At 40.3% G+C, this 18,124-nt stretch overlaps 1 protein-coding gene across 1 annotated transcript; it reads left to right on the forward strand.

Annotated features, from left to right (window-relative positions):
• The first annotated feature begins 8,868 nt into the window (after positions 1–8,868).
• On the forward strand, positions 8,869–12,295 carry dmrt2b (doublesex and mab-3 related transcription factor 2b). Its single transcript, XM_010872353.3, has 3 exons — positions 8,869–9,702; positions 10,334–10,430; positions 10,826–12,295. Exons 1-3 carry the CDS (start codon positions 9,343–9,345, stop codon positions 11,629–11,631), a joined length of 1,263 nt encoding a protein of 420 aa, XP_010870655.2. The 5' UTR covers positions 8,869–9,342; the 3' UTR covers positions 11,632–12,295.
• Positions 12,296–18,124: the final 5,829 nt, after the last annotated feature.

Genomic DNA, 18,124 nt, shown 5'->3' on the forward strand with positions numbered 1-18,124 from the left:
TTGAAGGTAATTACCCCCCCCCCAAAAAAAAACTAAAGTCTAGGATAAAACATAAGCTAAGACAGCACTGACTAAACCTACCCCAAACAAATATCTAGCTGCCTACTGAAGTTTCATTTTAGATAAGGTGTCTGTTAAGCTGTTAAATACTGCCGGAAAATCGACAGAACAGAACCCAAGTTCTCCCTATTCCCTTTGAAAATAGATTGACATTCAGCTCAGGATTCAGTCTGAAAGTCATACACACCAACCTCTTCTGCTTTTTTATTCTCCTTAAACTTCACTGCATTAAAACAGCAGACCCGGCTGCTTCTCTGCCCTTGAGGTTAACTTACAGGTTTTCGTTTGGTGTTCTTTTGATGTGTTTTCTCCCCCGGAGCTGACAGAGGACTAGAAGAAAAGCAGGAGCTAGGGAAGGACGAACTCATACGGCGAATGAAGGAAGGAAAGTATGGAGGGATCTGTCAAAGTCCATCTCACGTTCATCGAAGGAGAGTGGCACTGCTCTCTCTCTCCCAACGAAAGCCAGAGGGTAGAGGGACCGACAGGAAAAGAAAACTATGTGATGGAAATGCCAAAGAAAATGTCAGAGCTCATGAGGATCTAGAACCATGGCATTTTGGGTTCAGCAGTGGTACACCAGGGCCGAGCAGGTTCTCACTCCAACCAGTTTCCTAATTCATGACCAATTGAGTGCTGTCATTTTGTCCCCATAGCTCAGGGTTGAGAGCAAAAACAGGAAAAATGGGAGGGAGAAAGGGAGAAAGAGAAACATTGTAAAGCCCAATGTGCTGTCATAACTCGAAACTTTTGAGGAAACCGATTGCACTTAAATATTTGAGTTAGTCAAACAGATTAGCATTAGTTGAAGATTTTTGTGTAATATACTAAGCCATACCTCCAATACACAGTTATGTCCGGAAATATTTAGACACACAATATTCATAATGTTGGCTCTGTTTAGGAATTGCAACCATTTTCATGCACAATCCCTTTAGCTCAAATGTAATTGGAAAAAGTAACACAATCTTAAATAAAATGTTTTTAATCCTTTGCAGGTAATGACTGCTCGAAGTCTGGAATGCATGGACATCACCAAACGCTGGGTTTCCTCCTTTGTGATGCTTTGCCAGGCCTTTACTGCAGCTGTCTACAGTTGTTGTTTGTTCTTGGGTCTTTCTGCCTTAAGTATTGTCTTCAGCAAGTGAAATGCATGCTCGACTGGGTTGAGATCAGGTGATTGACTTGGCCATTGCAGAATATTCCACTTTTTTGCCTTAAAAAAGCCCTGGGTTACTTTCGCAGTATGTTTTGGGTCATTGTCCATTTGTAAAGTGAAGTACCGTCCAAACAACTCTGACTTTGGCTGAATCTTAGAAGCAAATATATATCTCTATACACTTCAGAATTAATCTTGCTGCTTCTGTCTTCTGTCACATCATCAATAAACACTAGTGACCCAGTGCCATCACACTGCCTCCACCGTGTTTTATAGATGATATGCTTTGGATCATGTACCGTTCCAAACCTTTTCCAGACTTTTTTCTTCCCATCATTCTGGTACAGGTTGATCTTAGTTTCTTCTGTCCAAAGAATGCTGTTCCTGAACTGGGCTGGCTTTTTTAGATGTTTTTTTTTTGTGGCAATGACTAATCTGGCCTTTCTATTCTTGAGGCTTATTGGTGGTTTGCACTTTGTGGTGAACCCTCTGAATTTGCTCTTGTGAAGTCTTCTCTTCATGGTAGACTTGGATAATGATATGCCGACCTCCTGGAGAGTGTTCTTCACTTGGCTGGATGTTGTGAAGGGGTTTATCTTTACCATGGAAAGGATCCTACGATCATCCACCACTTTTGTCTTCAATGGACGTCCGGGCCTTTTTGTGTCGCAGAGTACCAAAGTACCAAACTGTTGATTTGGCCACTCCTGCTGTTCCTGCTATCTCTCTGATGGATTTATTTTTGCAGCCTATGGATGGCCTGTTTCACTTGCATTGAGAGCTCCTTTGACTGCATGTTATGGGTTTGCAGAAACAGCTTCCAAATGCCAAACCTGGAATCACCTCCAGAGCTTTTTCCTGCTTAATTGATGAAGAAATAACAAAGGAATAGCCCACACCTGTCCATGAAACAGCTTTGCAGTCAATTGTCCAATTACCTTTGGTCCCTTGAAAAAGAGGGGGCTACATAATAAAAAGCTGTAATTCCTAAACCCTTCCTTCAATTTGGATGTGAATACCTCAAATTAAGGCTGAGAGACTGCATTTTAAGCCCATATACATTATTTAACTGTTACTTGAACATATTTTGGTAAACAGCAAAAATAACAAAACTTTTGTCAGTGTCCAATTATTTCCGGACCTAACTCTTAAGTTCCCAGTGTTTGCCCTTTCGTATGAACTTTACACATGAGAATATCTGTCATTAACAGCTACATTCTTTTACTGAACTCATACATTTTCAATCCTTTATCCTTCATGTGAATTCCTAGAAGTTGTAGACAATATATTCTAGGAATGTTAAGCTCTTAATACAGTATATATCCAGTGAGGCCTTTGAAGTCTTGCTTTGCATAGTACATTGGCCAGAATGTTATGGTTTCATAGGTCTGATAACTTACCTTAACTTCCAAAAGAAATTCCTGCATCTACTGGGACTTTTGAAAAACCTGAGGACTTTACCCAAATTGTGTTACCCTACTTGCTAGGCATTGGTCTGCAAAGGTAATGATAATTTCTCCTAGAATCCAGCAAGATGTTTTTTTTAAGAGAACAATCATTTTAGTAGTGGTTGCAAAATATGTTTTGCAAAATGACTGGATTACTTCAGAAATATATGTTTGAACTTTATGTAAACAAGATCAATTGAAAATATATATTTTCTATTCTTTAACTGAAAGATAAATACTAAAAAGCTCTGGTCTATGATGTTCTGTCACTCAGAGAGGAAGATGATGAAGGCTGCCTCAAAGCTATTTCATACTGTAGGAAACAATATAACTCAGTCAACTCCAAAACCCAGACAAAGAAGACCCTTCAGTAAGCCATGTAATATCTAATAACTCTGCAACATGCAGAGAGTACAAGCCTACAACGGCCAAACAATATACACCGCAAATTTTTTTTTAAGAGAACACATAATCATCACAGTATAACACCAAGTCAATTGAAATTCACGGATATCAATCTGTCCAGTTAGGAAACACAAGTGATTGTGAATCAATGTCACCAATTGTGGTGCAAATGAAAGTGACAACAGGTGCACTGGAGAGGCAACAGCAAGAAAACCCCCAAAATGGGAAGGGTTTTGCAGGTGGTGGCCACAGACAATTGCTTTCTCCTTATCCTTCCTTCCCTCGTTTTGCGTTTTGCTATTGTCCTACTCACTATTGGTAGCATGAAGCGGAACCTGCAGCCCATTCAGGTTGTACAGGTAGTCCAGCTCGCACAGACCTCCACTTCGAGTTTAAATCCAGCCCTCAGTCGGTTGGTGATTTTGGTTTCCATGTACCGTTGTTAAGTAATTTTGTTCTCATTGAATTACACAATGTACAGTAAAGATGTTGGTCTTTAAAATATTTTGTCAATCAAGACCTGATGTGTGATTTAAGTGTTCCCTTTATTTGTTGGAGCAGTGTCTTATTGATGTACATTCAGAATGTTTTTCACAATTTTGTTTTTCATGATGGAAACTAATGCAGAATTGAAAAAAATAAATGTGTTGTTACAGGACCTGTTCGTAGATTAAATTAATAGCCATCAAGCTATATATTTATTTCAGTCCACCTAGCCTTCTGGCCTTCATCAACTTTTTTTTAGTTACCTTCTACTTTGTCAGCAGGAGCTCTAGGCAGTAAGGCCTGATGCCCAGCACTTGGATTGTATCAAATGCTTGCCGATTGCTTGCCTATGGGGGACAACTGGATCAACAAAATACTAGGTATTTCATCAGACAACATTTTCAGCATAGTGTTATTGGACCACATGAAATGAACAACTGGGTATCTGCATACTTTTTAATGCAATTCTTTATCTAGTATTGCCTATATGGTGCCAAAGAAGATGCAACATAGTTACTTAGTCACTTAGTCATGGCGATTTCACAGGGCTAAAATAACTTTACAAAACTAAGCTAACTATTAGCAAATCTAACATAGTATACAGCTAGACTGGGCTGAAAGATGATAGTTGAAGTGAATTGACAATCAAGTTCAACTTTTGAGCTGGCATTTTAAGAGAGAAGAATGCAAAAAGTGTTTTTGGGAATTTGGACAGTGAAATCAATGAAAGACCACTTAAAAAGGACAAGCTGGACTGTATTCTCACCATAATGTAAGGTAAAATGCTTTCGTTCTTCTATACAGTATGAACAGTAGAACATTACTCCCATGTTTCGCCCCCATGTTAACCGCCTGTTTGAGGGCAGTATATAATTCAGTTGTCAATGGGGGTGGTCAGTCAATGAATTGCAGGTCATCTGCTTGAAAACTGCAAAATGTCCACTCTAATGCCAGAAAGAAGGTAATCTACTCTACAGCACTGTAGGAATAACAGCCCACTGTGTGACTGCTCATTTCGACCACCAGGGAGCACACTTCTCATGCCCTCCCTTGGTCCTCATGGAGGTGTCAGGAGTGCAGCGTGTTCTTCCCTGTACACATGCCCAGTCAATGTGATTGTTTAGTCTGAAGACCCACATGCTGTGGGTCTTCTGAATGATGTGATCTGATTGTCCTCTCAATATTGTGGTCTTGGGAACTGAAGACTGTGCAGTGCTCTACTATCTGTTTGGGGTCACGGTCCTCAAGATGTGGTGGTCACTCCACGGACAGACAAATACATTGGAAATAGTTCTGTATATGTGTGTACTCAGACCTGGAATTAATCCCTACTATCCACCTTATTGACTATATTTTATTATGGCTATTGTTGTGCTAACACCAGGTGGCGCTGTTTCTGTTCTGTTCATAATCTTGTGCTTAAATGATATAGGCATCTCATGACTGACTATGATTTTAACTGCAGTAAATAGCTGTAGCCTAATTAAAATCTGGAATAAACATAAAATATATAAATGTAAAGATGTTGTGTATATATATATATACATTCAGTATCTCACAGTATCTTAGACATTAATGGCTGTGTGTTGAGTTATTTTGAGGGGACAGCAAATTTACACTGTTATACAAGCTGTACACTCACTACTTTACATTGTAACAAAGTGCCATTTCTTCGCAAATAATCAAATATTTGCAAAAATGTGAGGGGTGTACTCACTTTTGTGAGATACTGAATATATATATATATATATATTTATATATATATATATATACATATATATATATATATATATATATATATATATATATATATATATATATATATATATATATATATATATATATATATATATATATATATATACACAGTGGGGAGAAAAAGTATTTGATAACCTGCTGATTTTGCAGGTTTTCCCACTTACGCTCTTCAACTGTGATTGATGGAATCTAAAACAAAAATCCAGAAAATCACATTGTATGATTTTTAAGTAATTAATTTGCATTTTATTGCATGACATAAGAATTTGATGCATCAGAAAAGCAGAACTTAATATTTGGTACAGAAACCTTTGTTTGCTATTACTGAGATCATACGTTTCCTGTAGTTCTTGACCAGGTTTGCACACACTGCAGCCGGGATTTTGGCCCACTCCTCCATACAGACCTTCTCCAGATCCTTCAGGTTTGGGGCTGTCGCTGGGCAATATGGACTGTCAGCTCCCTCCAAAGATTTTCTATTGGGGTCAGGTCTGGAGACTGGCTAGGCCACTCCAGGACCTTGAGATGCTTCTTACGGAGCCACTCCTTAATTGCCCTGGCTGTGTGTTTCGGGTCGTTGTCATGCTGGAATACCCAGCCACGACCCACCTTCAATGCTCTTACTGAGGGAGGGAGGTTGTTGGCCAAGATCTCGCGATACATGGCCCCATCCATCCTACCCTCAATACAGTGCAGTAGTCCTGTCCCCTTTGCATAAAAGCATCCCCAAATAATGATGTTTCCACCTCCATGCTTCACTTTTGGGATGGTGTTCTTGGGGTTGTACTCATCCTTCTTCTTCCTCCAAACACGGCGAGACCACACAACCTTCTCCCATTCCTCCACTGGATCATCCAGATGGTCATTGGCAAACTTCAGATGGGCCTGGACATGCGCTGGCTTGAACAAGGGGACCTTGCATGCGCTGCAGGATTTTAATCCATGATGGCGTAGTGTGTTACTAATGTTTTTTTTTGAGACTGTGGTCCCAGCTCTCTTCAGGTCATTGACCAGGTCCTGCCGTGTAGTTCTGGGCTGATCCCTCACCTTCCACATGATCATTGTTGCCCCACGAGGTGAGATCTTGCATGGAGCCCCAGACCGAGGGAGATTGAACTCTTGAACTTCTTCCATTTTCTAATAATTGTGCCAACAGATGTTGCCTTCTCACCAATCCCAGCCTTGTGCAGGTCTACAATTTTATCCCTGATGTCCTTACACAGCTCTCTGGTCTTGGCCATTGTGGAGAGGTTGGAGTCTGTTTGATTGAGTGTGTGGACAGGTGTCTTTTATACAGGTAACGAGTTCAAACAGGTGCAGTTAATACAGGTAATGAGTGGAGAACAGGAGGGCTTAAAGAAAAACTAACAGGTCTGTTAGAGCCGGAATTCTTTTTGGTTGGTAGGTGATCAAATACTTATGTCATGCAATAAAATGCTAATTCATTATTAAAAAATCTTACAATGTGATTTTCGGGATTTTTGTTTTAGATTCCGTCACTCACAGTTGAAGTGTACCTATGATAGAAATTACAGACCTCTACATGCTTTGTAAGTAGAAAAACCTGCAAAATCGGCAGTGTATCAAATACTTGTTCTCCACACTGTATATACTGTATAAAGTGGGGAGAACAAGTATTTGATACACTGCCGATTTTGTCATGTTGTCCAGGCACTTGGACAGCTGCTCAGTGGCTGATGAGGTTGCACCCACAATTCCAGGTTTTTGCCAGTTTTAAGCCTGCTTTATCAACAGAAATTAATATGATTTTTCACAGCAGCTCAGGTTGGAGTTTTGACCTGTTCCAGGGGCTCTCTGATTTCCCACCCAACCTCATTCTCTATCCTGCTCCATGTTGAAAGACATTACCAGTGACCACACCCCTGTTTAATGGTTAACACTTTAGCTATGTAATTATGGATGGTAATCATGTAGTGTATTTTACAGTATTGTATTGTACATTAGCAATGCAGTTTTCTTTCATGGCTCAGTTGTTAGAGCTCTACATTACCAACACTAAGGTTGTGGGTTTGATTCTCACATACAAATATATTACCTTAGGGTGGTGATTCGGACATTTTAAATCTGAACACAGTAGACAAGGGAATGTAAAAATAAAATAGTGTACTAGACAAATGGTTTAGTGAGGATCAATTAGGAACATTGAGAATAGTGATTGTAAAGGGTATTTTAAAAATAGAGAAAAAACCTATACAAATGTTATCCATATACTTTATATGAACATCATGCATTTCATTGTGAAACATACTTATTTAAAAAAAAATCTGAATTGTACTGGCTTTTTTGATTATATGTTGTGTTTTTTTGTATTGAGCTGTGAAACATTACCATATACTTGCGTATATATATAAAAAAACAGGTAGAAAAACAAGACAAAAAAAATACATTGATTATTTGGAGGGATTTATTTAGGCTAGAAATTAGCTTCAAAATGAGGACACAACTCTTATGATCATCGGTTTTTTCTATGAAATTCAGAGGCTGAATTATGACCTTCTATAACAGGAGTCAAAGAGACTGTACTTTACAGTAATTTTATACAATGTTTGATGTAAGTGAAAATCAAGAATTACATTTACATTTCAAATAACTGATCATAAGAACACCTATTTGGTAGGGGGGAAAACAAGAAAATAAGGTGGAGTTTTACTTTTATTATTACATAGCCTACCTAAATTACGTCACTACTGTTGTTAAACAATGTTCAGGAAATGTGCTTCAAATTAACACAGTTTCCTTACATTCCTCAAATTAAACATATTATGCTGGTGAAATATTTAATATAAACTCAATAAACAATAATATGAAAGTGCTTCATCTTGAATTCCTTAATGTGAACTAACGAACAAAACATCTGACTTTTGGGGTAAAATATCAGTTTAACTTCACTGACATAAGGCCAACCCTAACGCATTGAATACGGATGGATATAATTGCACAGCATGATCAACAATACGATTCCCATGAGGCATGTTGTTGGACTATATTAACACTTTTTAAACTGAGTCCGTGAATTGCATCAGGACTGATTCTGTTTTATGTAGAAGAGTAATAATAAAAAATATCCTCATATTCTAAAAAATCTAATAACGTAAGGACATTTGTAATTTTGAGGGAGTAAAGATAACTGCCAAATAAATTAAAAAATATAATTCGTTTTACTTCCCCTCAGCTCTGTGGTGAGTAAATGCCTCCTTCACTCATGTCTGAACTCAGCTTGGTGTGAAACAGTTTAACCGCACTCCTCACCTATGTTAAGAGAATTGCTCTGTCATTTACACATCATGGTTGTTAAGCCGTCATGGTGCATCAAATCAAGTTAGTTAATTATCCCGTCATGGGAAAAATGTAACAATCCATATTTCATTTGGAAGGCTTGGCATATAAATCACTCATTGGGGGCACAAATTGTTCGGAAATTAATATTTATTCAACTGAATATAAAGCTCACCGAATTGGACTCTTTGGCGAAATAGGCTACCTTAACTTATCAGCCTATGAGTTGTTGCTTTTCAGTGCGCGCGCTCTATGTTAATTTTCCAAATGTGAACAGGAGGGGTTAACATGGATTCATGTAAAATGTACGAGTATGTGACGATGAAAATGTATAGAGATGGGCTCAGCTGAAAAGTCCAATTTAAATGTGGTGTGTTTTCTAAAGGTAGGTAGGACAGGTAAGCTACAGACTGCACTGTGTGCTGTGAACAAACATAGGCCTATCCTACCACAGTGGGCTAGGTATCTCAACAGCCAGGAGCGCAAAAGTGTCAGTGCGCCTCGTCTCAGTTTTTGGAAACTACTCTGTGGTGCGTGAGAGAACAGCTTGGAGCTTAACATTTCATAAGTCTGGTGGTTTCAAAACTGTCGTCTCCCTGATCATAGAGGATATATTTTGTTAGACTATGTGTGTAGTCTCAGCCAAACGAAAAGGTTCCGGTCAACAACGTTAACAACTTTCAAGTCGGGAATACAGCACTGCAACAGCGTGGAAGGTATTTCTCATAGATGTTCACTCAATTGGAAAGAGGCCTACAGCTAGAGACGACCAAACTTAATTCTCTTAAACTCGAATTGGAGGAGGAGATTGACGTAGAGAGTCTTGACGGATGTCTGCCCGAGGTTCTGCACGGCGGCGCGGAGAAAGGAGCGAACGAGTCGGCGGTACACCAGACGGCGACGCCGCGCAAAATTACCCGAAGCCCCAAATGCGCCCGCTGTCGGAACCACGGCGTGGTGTCTTGCCTCAAAGGCCACAAGCGCTTCTGTCGTTGGCGTGACTGCCAGTGCGCGAACTGTCTGCTGGTGGTGGAGAGGCAGCGGGTGATGGCTGCACAAGTTGCCCTGCGGAGACAGCAGTCGACAGAGGTGAGCGACAGGGACAACCGACTTTTACATACATTTACATGCATTCGAAACTAACTTGTGCAGGCCATTTGGACAATGAAGTAGCCGGCATTACAGATTAAATACAGGTCAGGTATGACTAGCCCCTGTGCGTCATGTTCTTGTTCCTATTTTGTCAACATTTGCTCCTAAAGTCAGTGTGGTAATGGAAACAGGAAAACAATGAATTGCCCCATTTAATTTTTAAACGTGTTTCTCTACTATGCAAATACGTTTGTAAGATTAATACTCACATTGATGTGCATGTCTGTTTTTGTATTTTGACCACATTGTTCAGTTTTACATAAGAACCAGAGGCTGTTTTTGTTTTACATTTCTGGAGAGTTAATGTTATTAAAAAGTTATTCAAGTTCAGTTATCACACTCATAAAACGAATGTGTACCCTGACAGATACCTTCTCAAAGGAATTAGGCATACACCAGAGAAACTATATGTCATTATTCTGTAACAAAATATCAGGCCATGACAGTAGGCTTATAATGTACTTGCCTCTTCTTATGGCTGCAGTGTTATTCTCTCAATTTCTCCATGGGGTTGATGCATATGTAAATATATTTAAGTGTATGTTATTTCTCCTTTGTTTCTCTACAGGGTAAGAAAGGGGTGAAGGGAGCTGCACCATTCCGTCGCACTGCTTATCAGCGCTACACCAGAGCCCCTAGCATCTTAGCGAAGAGTATCCTAGAGGGTATGTGTCAGTGATTTACCAGAGCGCATCCTAGCTAGAAGGAGTCTATCCTATAGATTGGAGGATTAAGCTTAATTAGCATCTAGTTTATATGCCCCTCCTTCTCTAGTCTCAGACCAGACAGTGGTTTATTGCACTTGGGACATGTCAGCCATTACACTGGTTGCTTCGTCAATAGGGACCTGATCTGTTTTTGTATTTTATTTTGGATGTAAACCAAGGATATGGAAATGCAAGTTGTGTTTATCAGGAGCCAATTTGGAGTCAAAAGTGAGATTGTATTTCTTGTTTTCTCCTGAGTCAGCACATGAACACGTACAAACAGTTAGTTAAGCAGAACATTTCCCAGATAATAATTCCAGTTTAAAAATGCCTGTATCATATCTTCGCCACAGGTTACAAACCCCTAGCGGTGGAGGACGGGCCCTGGGCCAAGCGAGGCCACTCCCCATCGGTCAGTGCCAGGATGAGGAAGAGAAGGGCGTTTGCTGATAAGGAACTGGATAGTGTGATGCTGGAGAGAGAGCTGAGACAGAGAGAGCTGTCAGGTTTCACCCTGTTTCACCACGCGGCCCTGGCAGGGATGCCCGCCTCCCCGCTCAATGACCCCAGGGCGGCCGCCTACGTGCCCGCGTACAAATACAAACCAGGTCCTTTGCTGTACGAGTGTGACCTCCGCTGTCACCAGGAAGAGCTCAACGCCAGATCGACTGATAGCAGTTATGATTACGGTCAGTTCATCTCACAGTGTAAAGCTAACTCTGGGGTTCTGGAAAACCCGGAGGGAGCTAGGGAGAGAGCACTGGAGAGTTGGGATTGCTCGGGAAAGAGGGAGACATATCACAAGCCGTTACTCGTGCCCTTACTACAACTCCAACAGTGGGGCGGTAGTTACTCAGAAAGGTCTGCTGATTTGGATACGTTGGAGGCTGGGCCAAAAACTGTCAAATACGATCCAACAGCCATCATGCCAAAAATAGCCCTCACACACTCTGACTCTCGTTTAGAAGCTGGGCATTTGTTTCCGGGAGCGCAAGAACCCTTCAGATGCTGCGGGTTCCCAGAGCCTGACCTCTTCTCACAGAAGGACATGTCAGCAGGGGGGAGTAGCCATCTCGACAGACTTCACGTAAACTCAGTGAAGCCCGCAGTAGCAAGGCGGCCACTACCGTTCTCAGTGGAGTCACTGCTAAGGGCCTGAGGACCTCATGTTCAAAAGTATGTCTTCTATAACCACACTGGTTCCTCTGAAATCTCTAACTGGTGATATACAGTATTTAAAAAAATAAGTGTACTCAAACCTATTTGAAGCTTAGTTTTTCTCAACATTTATTGTAAGCATTGTAAGATATTGCAGTTTTAAGCCCGCAGTACAGTACATACACCCATGGCAATTATAGTTAGTGTGCCCATATTATAATCTGCAGACATGTTGTAAATGTAAACAACAATATGTTGCTAACCCAAAATCATGATACATTTTCTTTTCTTATTTCTAACGTGACCACTATTAAATTTGTTTATACTGTGTTATTATAAATAACTTACAATTCAATACTTTGGCTAATGTAAATGTAAAACCAGGCCAAACAATATCATATTAAATGATTCAGATGATACATTTGTTTTCACATGTTACATTTCTTTGAAAAAGTAAAAATGTAGACCTCTGTGACTGAACTACTGCCCAAAATGTTAATATGTGGAATCATAACGTCTTAACTGCCAGCTGCTGACCTTGATCTCAGGAATAACACAGTCAAAAGAAACATTGTGGGGTTCAAAAATCCCTTGAATTCTGTTATATGCTGTACAGTGCCAATGAAAACAGTTTTAAAGCTAATTATCTGGACAGTATAAATAGATCCAAATAAACACAACTTAAGTTAACATTAATAAACATTAATGTAACTTGACCAATTTCTTCAAATGTCTTTCACATTTCATCTAGCTATTTCAAAAGGTAACAATTAACTTTTTGACAATACAGATTATTCAAGTTACATTTGTACTTAATTCATGGCTATTTGTACTTAATTCATGGCTATTTGTTGTTATTTTAATGTTATCCAATGTTTTTACGAGCAAATTAACACTTACTGCTGAGATAATTATTGGCTTTAAACAAGTGGCGCAATAATTTGTACACTATACACACACACATACTGTACTGTATATACAGGTGCTGGTCATAAAATTAGAATATCATCAAAAAGTTGATTTATTTCAGTAATTCTGTTCAAAAAGTGAAACTTGTATAATGTATACATTCATTCCACACAGACTGATATATTTCAAGTGTTTATTTCTTTTAATTTTGATGATTATAACTGACAACTAATGAAAAACCCAAATTCAGTATCTCAGAAACTTTGAATATTGTGAAAAGGTTCAATATTAATGACACCTGGTGCCACACTCTAATCAGCTAATTAACCCAAAACACCTGCAAAGGCCTTTATATGGTCTCTCAGTGTAGTTCTGTAGGCAACACAATCATGGGGAAGACTGCTGACTTGACAGCTGTCCAAAAGACGACCATTGACACCTTGCACAAGGAGGGCAAGACACAAAAGGTTATAGCTAAAGAGGCTGGCAGTTCACAGAGCTCTGTGTCCAAGCACATTAATAGAGAGGCAAAGGCAAGGAAAAGATGTGGTAGAAAAAAGTGTACAAGCAATAGGGATAACCGCACCCTGGAGAGGATTGTGAAACAAAACCCATAAAAAAATGTGGGGGAGATTCACAAAGAGTGGACTGCAGCTGGAGTCAGTGCTTCAAGAACCACCACGCACAGACGTATGCAAGATATAGGTTTCAGCTGTCGCATTCCTTGTGTCAAGCCACTCTTGAACAAGACACAGCGTCAGAAGCGTCTCGCCTGGGCTAAAGACAAAAAGGACTGGACTGCTGCTGAGTTATGTTCTCTGATTATAGTTCATTTTGAATTTCCTTTGGAAATCAAAGTCCCACAGTCTGGAGGAAGAGAGGAGAGGCACATAATCCACGTTGCTTGAAGTCCAGTGTAAAGTTTCCACAGTCAGTGATGTTTTGGGGTGCCATGTCATCTGCTGGTGTTGGTCAACTGTGTTTTCTGAGGTCCAAGGTCAACTCAGCCTTCCTGAGTTGACCTTCCTGCTGCTGGCCAACTTTATGGAGATGCAGATTTCATTTTCCAACAGGACTTGGCATCTGCACACAGTGCCAAAGCTACCAGTACCTGGTTTAAGGACCATGGTATCCCTGTTCTTAATTGGCCAGCAAACTCGCCTGACCTTAACTCTATAGAAAATCGATGGGGTATTGTGAAGAGGAAGATGCGATACGCCAGATCACAATGCAGAAGAGCTGAAGGCCATTATCAGAGCAACCTGGGCTCTCATAACACCTGAGAAGTGCCACAGACTGATTGACTCCATGCCACTCAGCATTGCTGCAGTAATTCAGGCAAAAGGAGCCCCAACTAAGTATTGAGTGCTGTACATGCTCATACTTTTCATGTTCATACTTTTCAGTTGGCCAACATTTCTAAAAATCCTTTTTTTGTATTGGTCTTAAGTAATATTCTAATTTTCTGAGATACTGAATTTGGGATTTTCATTAGTTGTCAGTTATAATCATCACAATTAAAAGAAATAAACATTTGAAATATATCAGTCTGTGTGTAATGAATGAATATAATATACATGTTTCACTTTTTGAATGGAATTACTGAAATAAATCAACTTTTTGATGATATTCAAATTTTATGACCAGCACCTGTATATATATATGTACACACACACACACACACACACATATATATATACACTGCCGTTCAAATGTTTGGGGTCACTTAGAAATGTTATTATTTTCTTGGAAAACAGACATGAAATTAGTTTGAATAGGAAATACAGCAAAATAAATAGGAAATACAGTCACAAGGTTAGAAATAATAATAATAAGTGTTCTTCAAACTGCTTTAATTAAATAATCCTCAATTTGCAGCAATTACAGCCTTGCAGCCCTTTGGCAATCTAGTATCAATTTGTGGAAGTAATATGATACCAAATTCACCCCATGCTTCCTGAAGCACCTTCCACATGTTGGTTGAGCTTGATGGGCAATTCTTACGTACCATACGGTCAAGCTGCTCCCTTAACAGCTCAATAAGGTTGAAATCCGGTGACTGTGCTGGACACTCCATTACAGACTGAATACCAGCTGACTGCTTCTTCCCTAAATAGTTCCTGCATAGTTTGGAGCTGTGCTCTGAGTCATTGTCCTGTTGTAGGAGGAAATTGACTCCAAACAAGCGCCATCCACAGGGTATGGCATGGCGTTGCAAAATGGAGTGATGGCCTTCCCTCAAGATCCCTTTTACCCTGTACATATCTCCCGCTTTATCACCACCAAAGCACCCCCAGACCATCACATTGCCTCCACCATGTTTGACAGATGGCATCAAGCACTACTCCAGTATATTTTCATTTGGTCTGCATCTCACAAATGTTTGTCTTTGTGATCTGAACACTTCAGACTTAGATTTGTCTCTGTCTATAACAATTTTCCAATCTTCCTCTGTCCAGTGTCTGTGTTTTGCCCATCTCAATCTTTTCTTTTTATTGTCCAGTCTGAGATATGGCTTTTTCTATGCAACTCTTCCTAGAAGGCCAGCATCCCAGAGTTGCCTCTTCACTGCTGATATTGAGACTGGTGTTTTGCAGGTACTACTTAATGAAGCTGCCAGTTAAGGACCTGTTTCTCAAACTAGACACTAATGTATTTGTCCTCTTGCTCAGCTGTGCACTGGGGCCTCCCACTCCTCTTTCTATTCTGATTAGATATGTAGATATTCCATTAAAAATCAACCGTTTCCAGCTACCATAGTAATCCACAATATTAACAACGTCTACACTGTATTTCAATTTGATGTTATTTTAAAGGAATTTGCTTTTCTTTGGAAAACAAGGACATTTCTAAAAGATCCCAAAATGGTGAATGGTAGTGTGTATATATACAGTTGTGCTCAAAAGTTTGCATACCCTTGAAGAATTGGTAATATATGTGCTATTTGTAAAGAAAACTGAGTCAGCAGGCAAAACATATTTTATTTCTTATGGGATTCACATTCAACTGTAGGTCATAACAGAATGGCACAATCATAAAACAAAACATGTCAACAAAGATTTTTTTTTACTGACCCCTGTTCAAAAGTCTGCATACCCTTAGTTCTTAATACTGTGTATTGCCCCCATTAGCCTCGATGACAGCGTGCAGTCTTTTGTAATAGTTGTCCATGAGGCCCCAAATTCTTGCAGGTGGTATAGCTGCCCATTCGTCTTGGCAAAATGCCAACAGGTCATGCAAAGTCTTTGGTCGTCTTGCATGAACCGCACATTTGAGATCTCCCAAGAGTTGCTCGATGATATCTAGTGCTGTCACCATTGGAGGGTCAACTTGGCCTTGTGCTTAGGGTAATTGTCATGCTGGAAAGTCCAAAAGCGTCCCATGCACAGCTTTCGTACAGAAGAATGCAAGTTGTCTGCCAGTATTTTCTGATAACATGCTGCATTCATCTTGCCATCAATTTTCACAAGATTCCCTGTGCCTTTAGAGCTCACACATCCCCAGTACATCAGTGAGCCACCACCATGCTTCACAGTGAGGATGGTATTCTGTTCACTATAGGCCTTGTTGACCCCTCCCCAAACATAGCGCTCATGGTTGTGACCAGCTCTATTTTGGCCAAATTACAGAGTACCAGAAACTGTGAGGCTTGTCAAGGTGTTGTTGGGCATATTGTAACCAGGCCTTTTTGTGGCATTGGTGCAGTAAAGGCTTCTTTCTAGCAAATTGACCATGCAGCTCATTTTTGTTCAAGTATCGTCATATTGTGCTCCTTTAAACAACCACACCGTATTTCTCCAGAGCAGCCTGTATTTCTCCTGAGGTTACATGTGGGTTTTTTTTGTATCCCGAACAATTCTTCTGGCAGTTTTGGCTGAAATCTTTCTTGGTATACCAGACCTTGGCTTGGTATCAAGAGATCCCAGATTTTTACACTTCTTAATAAGTGATTGAACAGTACTGACTGGCATTTGCAAAGCTTTGGATGTCTTTTTATATCCTTTTCCATCTTTATAAAGTTCCATTACCTTGTTTCTACTCCCCATTGCTCAGTATCTAGCCTGCTCAGTGCATCCGCGTGAGAGCTAACAAACTAAATGATAATAAATGGCTTCATATGATCACTATCACTAATAATAAAAAAACTAAAATTGCATGATCAATCATATTTACAAAATCAATGACAAAAGTTCACAATTTCTGCCAGGGTATGCAAACTTATGAGTACAAATGTACATACACATATATACTTCTTTTGTTATTAATAATTGAATGATCCCTGGCCCAAGTCAAAAGAAATATAATAATAATGGAACACAGGGTGGCAGGTGGCCACCTTCAGTCAGACAATCAGCAGGGGAGGAGAGCATCTGAAACCAAGACTCCAAGCTTGTTCAACACTTATTTCCCAGGAATGCGCGGAGGCACGGTTCCATTTCCTCAGTCAGACGGAGGCTGGATGGAAGAGACTGGTGCCAGTGTAACCTAGGCAACATTGTTCTTCACAGTACGCCGAGCCTGACATACTTGAGTTGTGGGAACCTGCAGCTGATCTGTATCTCCACGTTTTCTTTCTTCTCTTTCTAATCCTCCATTGTAATCTGGGCCGCACGAAAGCCAGATAGTTTGGACAATTCTGGGCCATGTGGCGTCGGTATAGGTGATAGCACACTGATCCTGTCTTTGTCCGTCGCCCACTATCTCAGAACATCTTGGAATGCACAAAGATAGGCCTGTTTCTTTTCACTCAAAAGGTCATTCCTAGACAATAAGCGAATGCACTGAAGAGAGTGCAAGGCGGAGATGTGAACGCCCGTGCCAAGACAGACAATAGAATGCTTTTTTTCTCCTTTAATGTGGTCTCTCAACATGGATATAGTAATATTATGACATTGCGGATGGCAGAAATATTATGACATTGCGGATGGCTCTCACCATGGTGTGGCACCGCTTATAACGGGGAATAACGATTTGTGTGAAGAATAGGATGTGAATCGATTTTTCCATTTCTCAAAGTGGCGAGAAAGACCCCGTTCAGCCTTCCCCAACACTCCATTATGAGTTAGAATGGCTGCTGAGACCTCAGTTAGAATGGCGTACTGAAACCTCAGTCTGAATGGCGTGCTGAAACCTCAGTCAGAATGGCGTGCTGTGACCTCAGTCAGAATGGCGTGCTGAGACCTCAGTCAGAAAATGGCGTGCTGAAACCTCAGTCAGAATGGCGTGCTGTGACCTCAGTCAGAATGGTGTGCTGAGACCTCAGTCAGAATGGCGTGCTGAGACCTTATTCAGAATGCTAGCCATGTTTCATTCCTCATTAGGATTCTGTGGGACAGAAAATTAGCCATATTGTTCCCTGTCTGTCTGTCTACTCTTAGTCTGCTTCCTATCGTGAGTTTATTAAAATGTTTTGTTTGGGATGAGGTGTGTGTGTGTGTCTGTGTGTGTGCTCATGTGGACGGTGTTGGTACACAGCCAGTAACTGACAGAGCAGTCAGCAGATGGTTTAAACATGTCGTCAGATTTATAACAGCTCTACAAAACAGCATTTTGTCGCCCAACCTTTGGCTGCTTTGCAATTCTCC

The sequence above is a fragment of the Esox lucius genome, chromosome 8 (genome assembly GCF_011004845.1).
Source record: "Esox lucius isolate fEsoLuc1 chromosome 8, fEsoLuc1.pri, whole genome shotgun sequence".
Taxonomy (NCBI): Eukaryota; Metazoa; Chordata; class Actinopteri; order Esociformes; family Esocidae; genus Esox; species Esox lucius.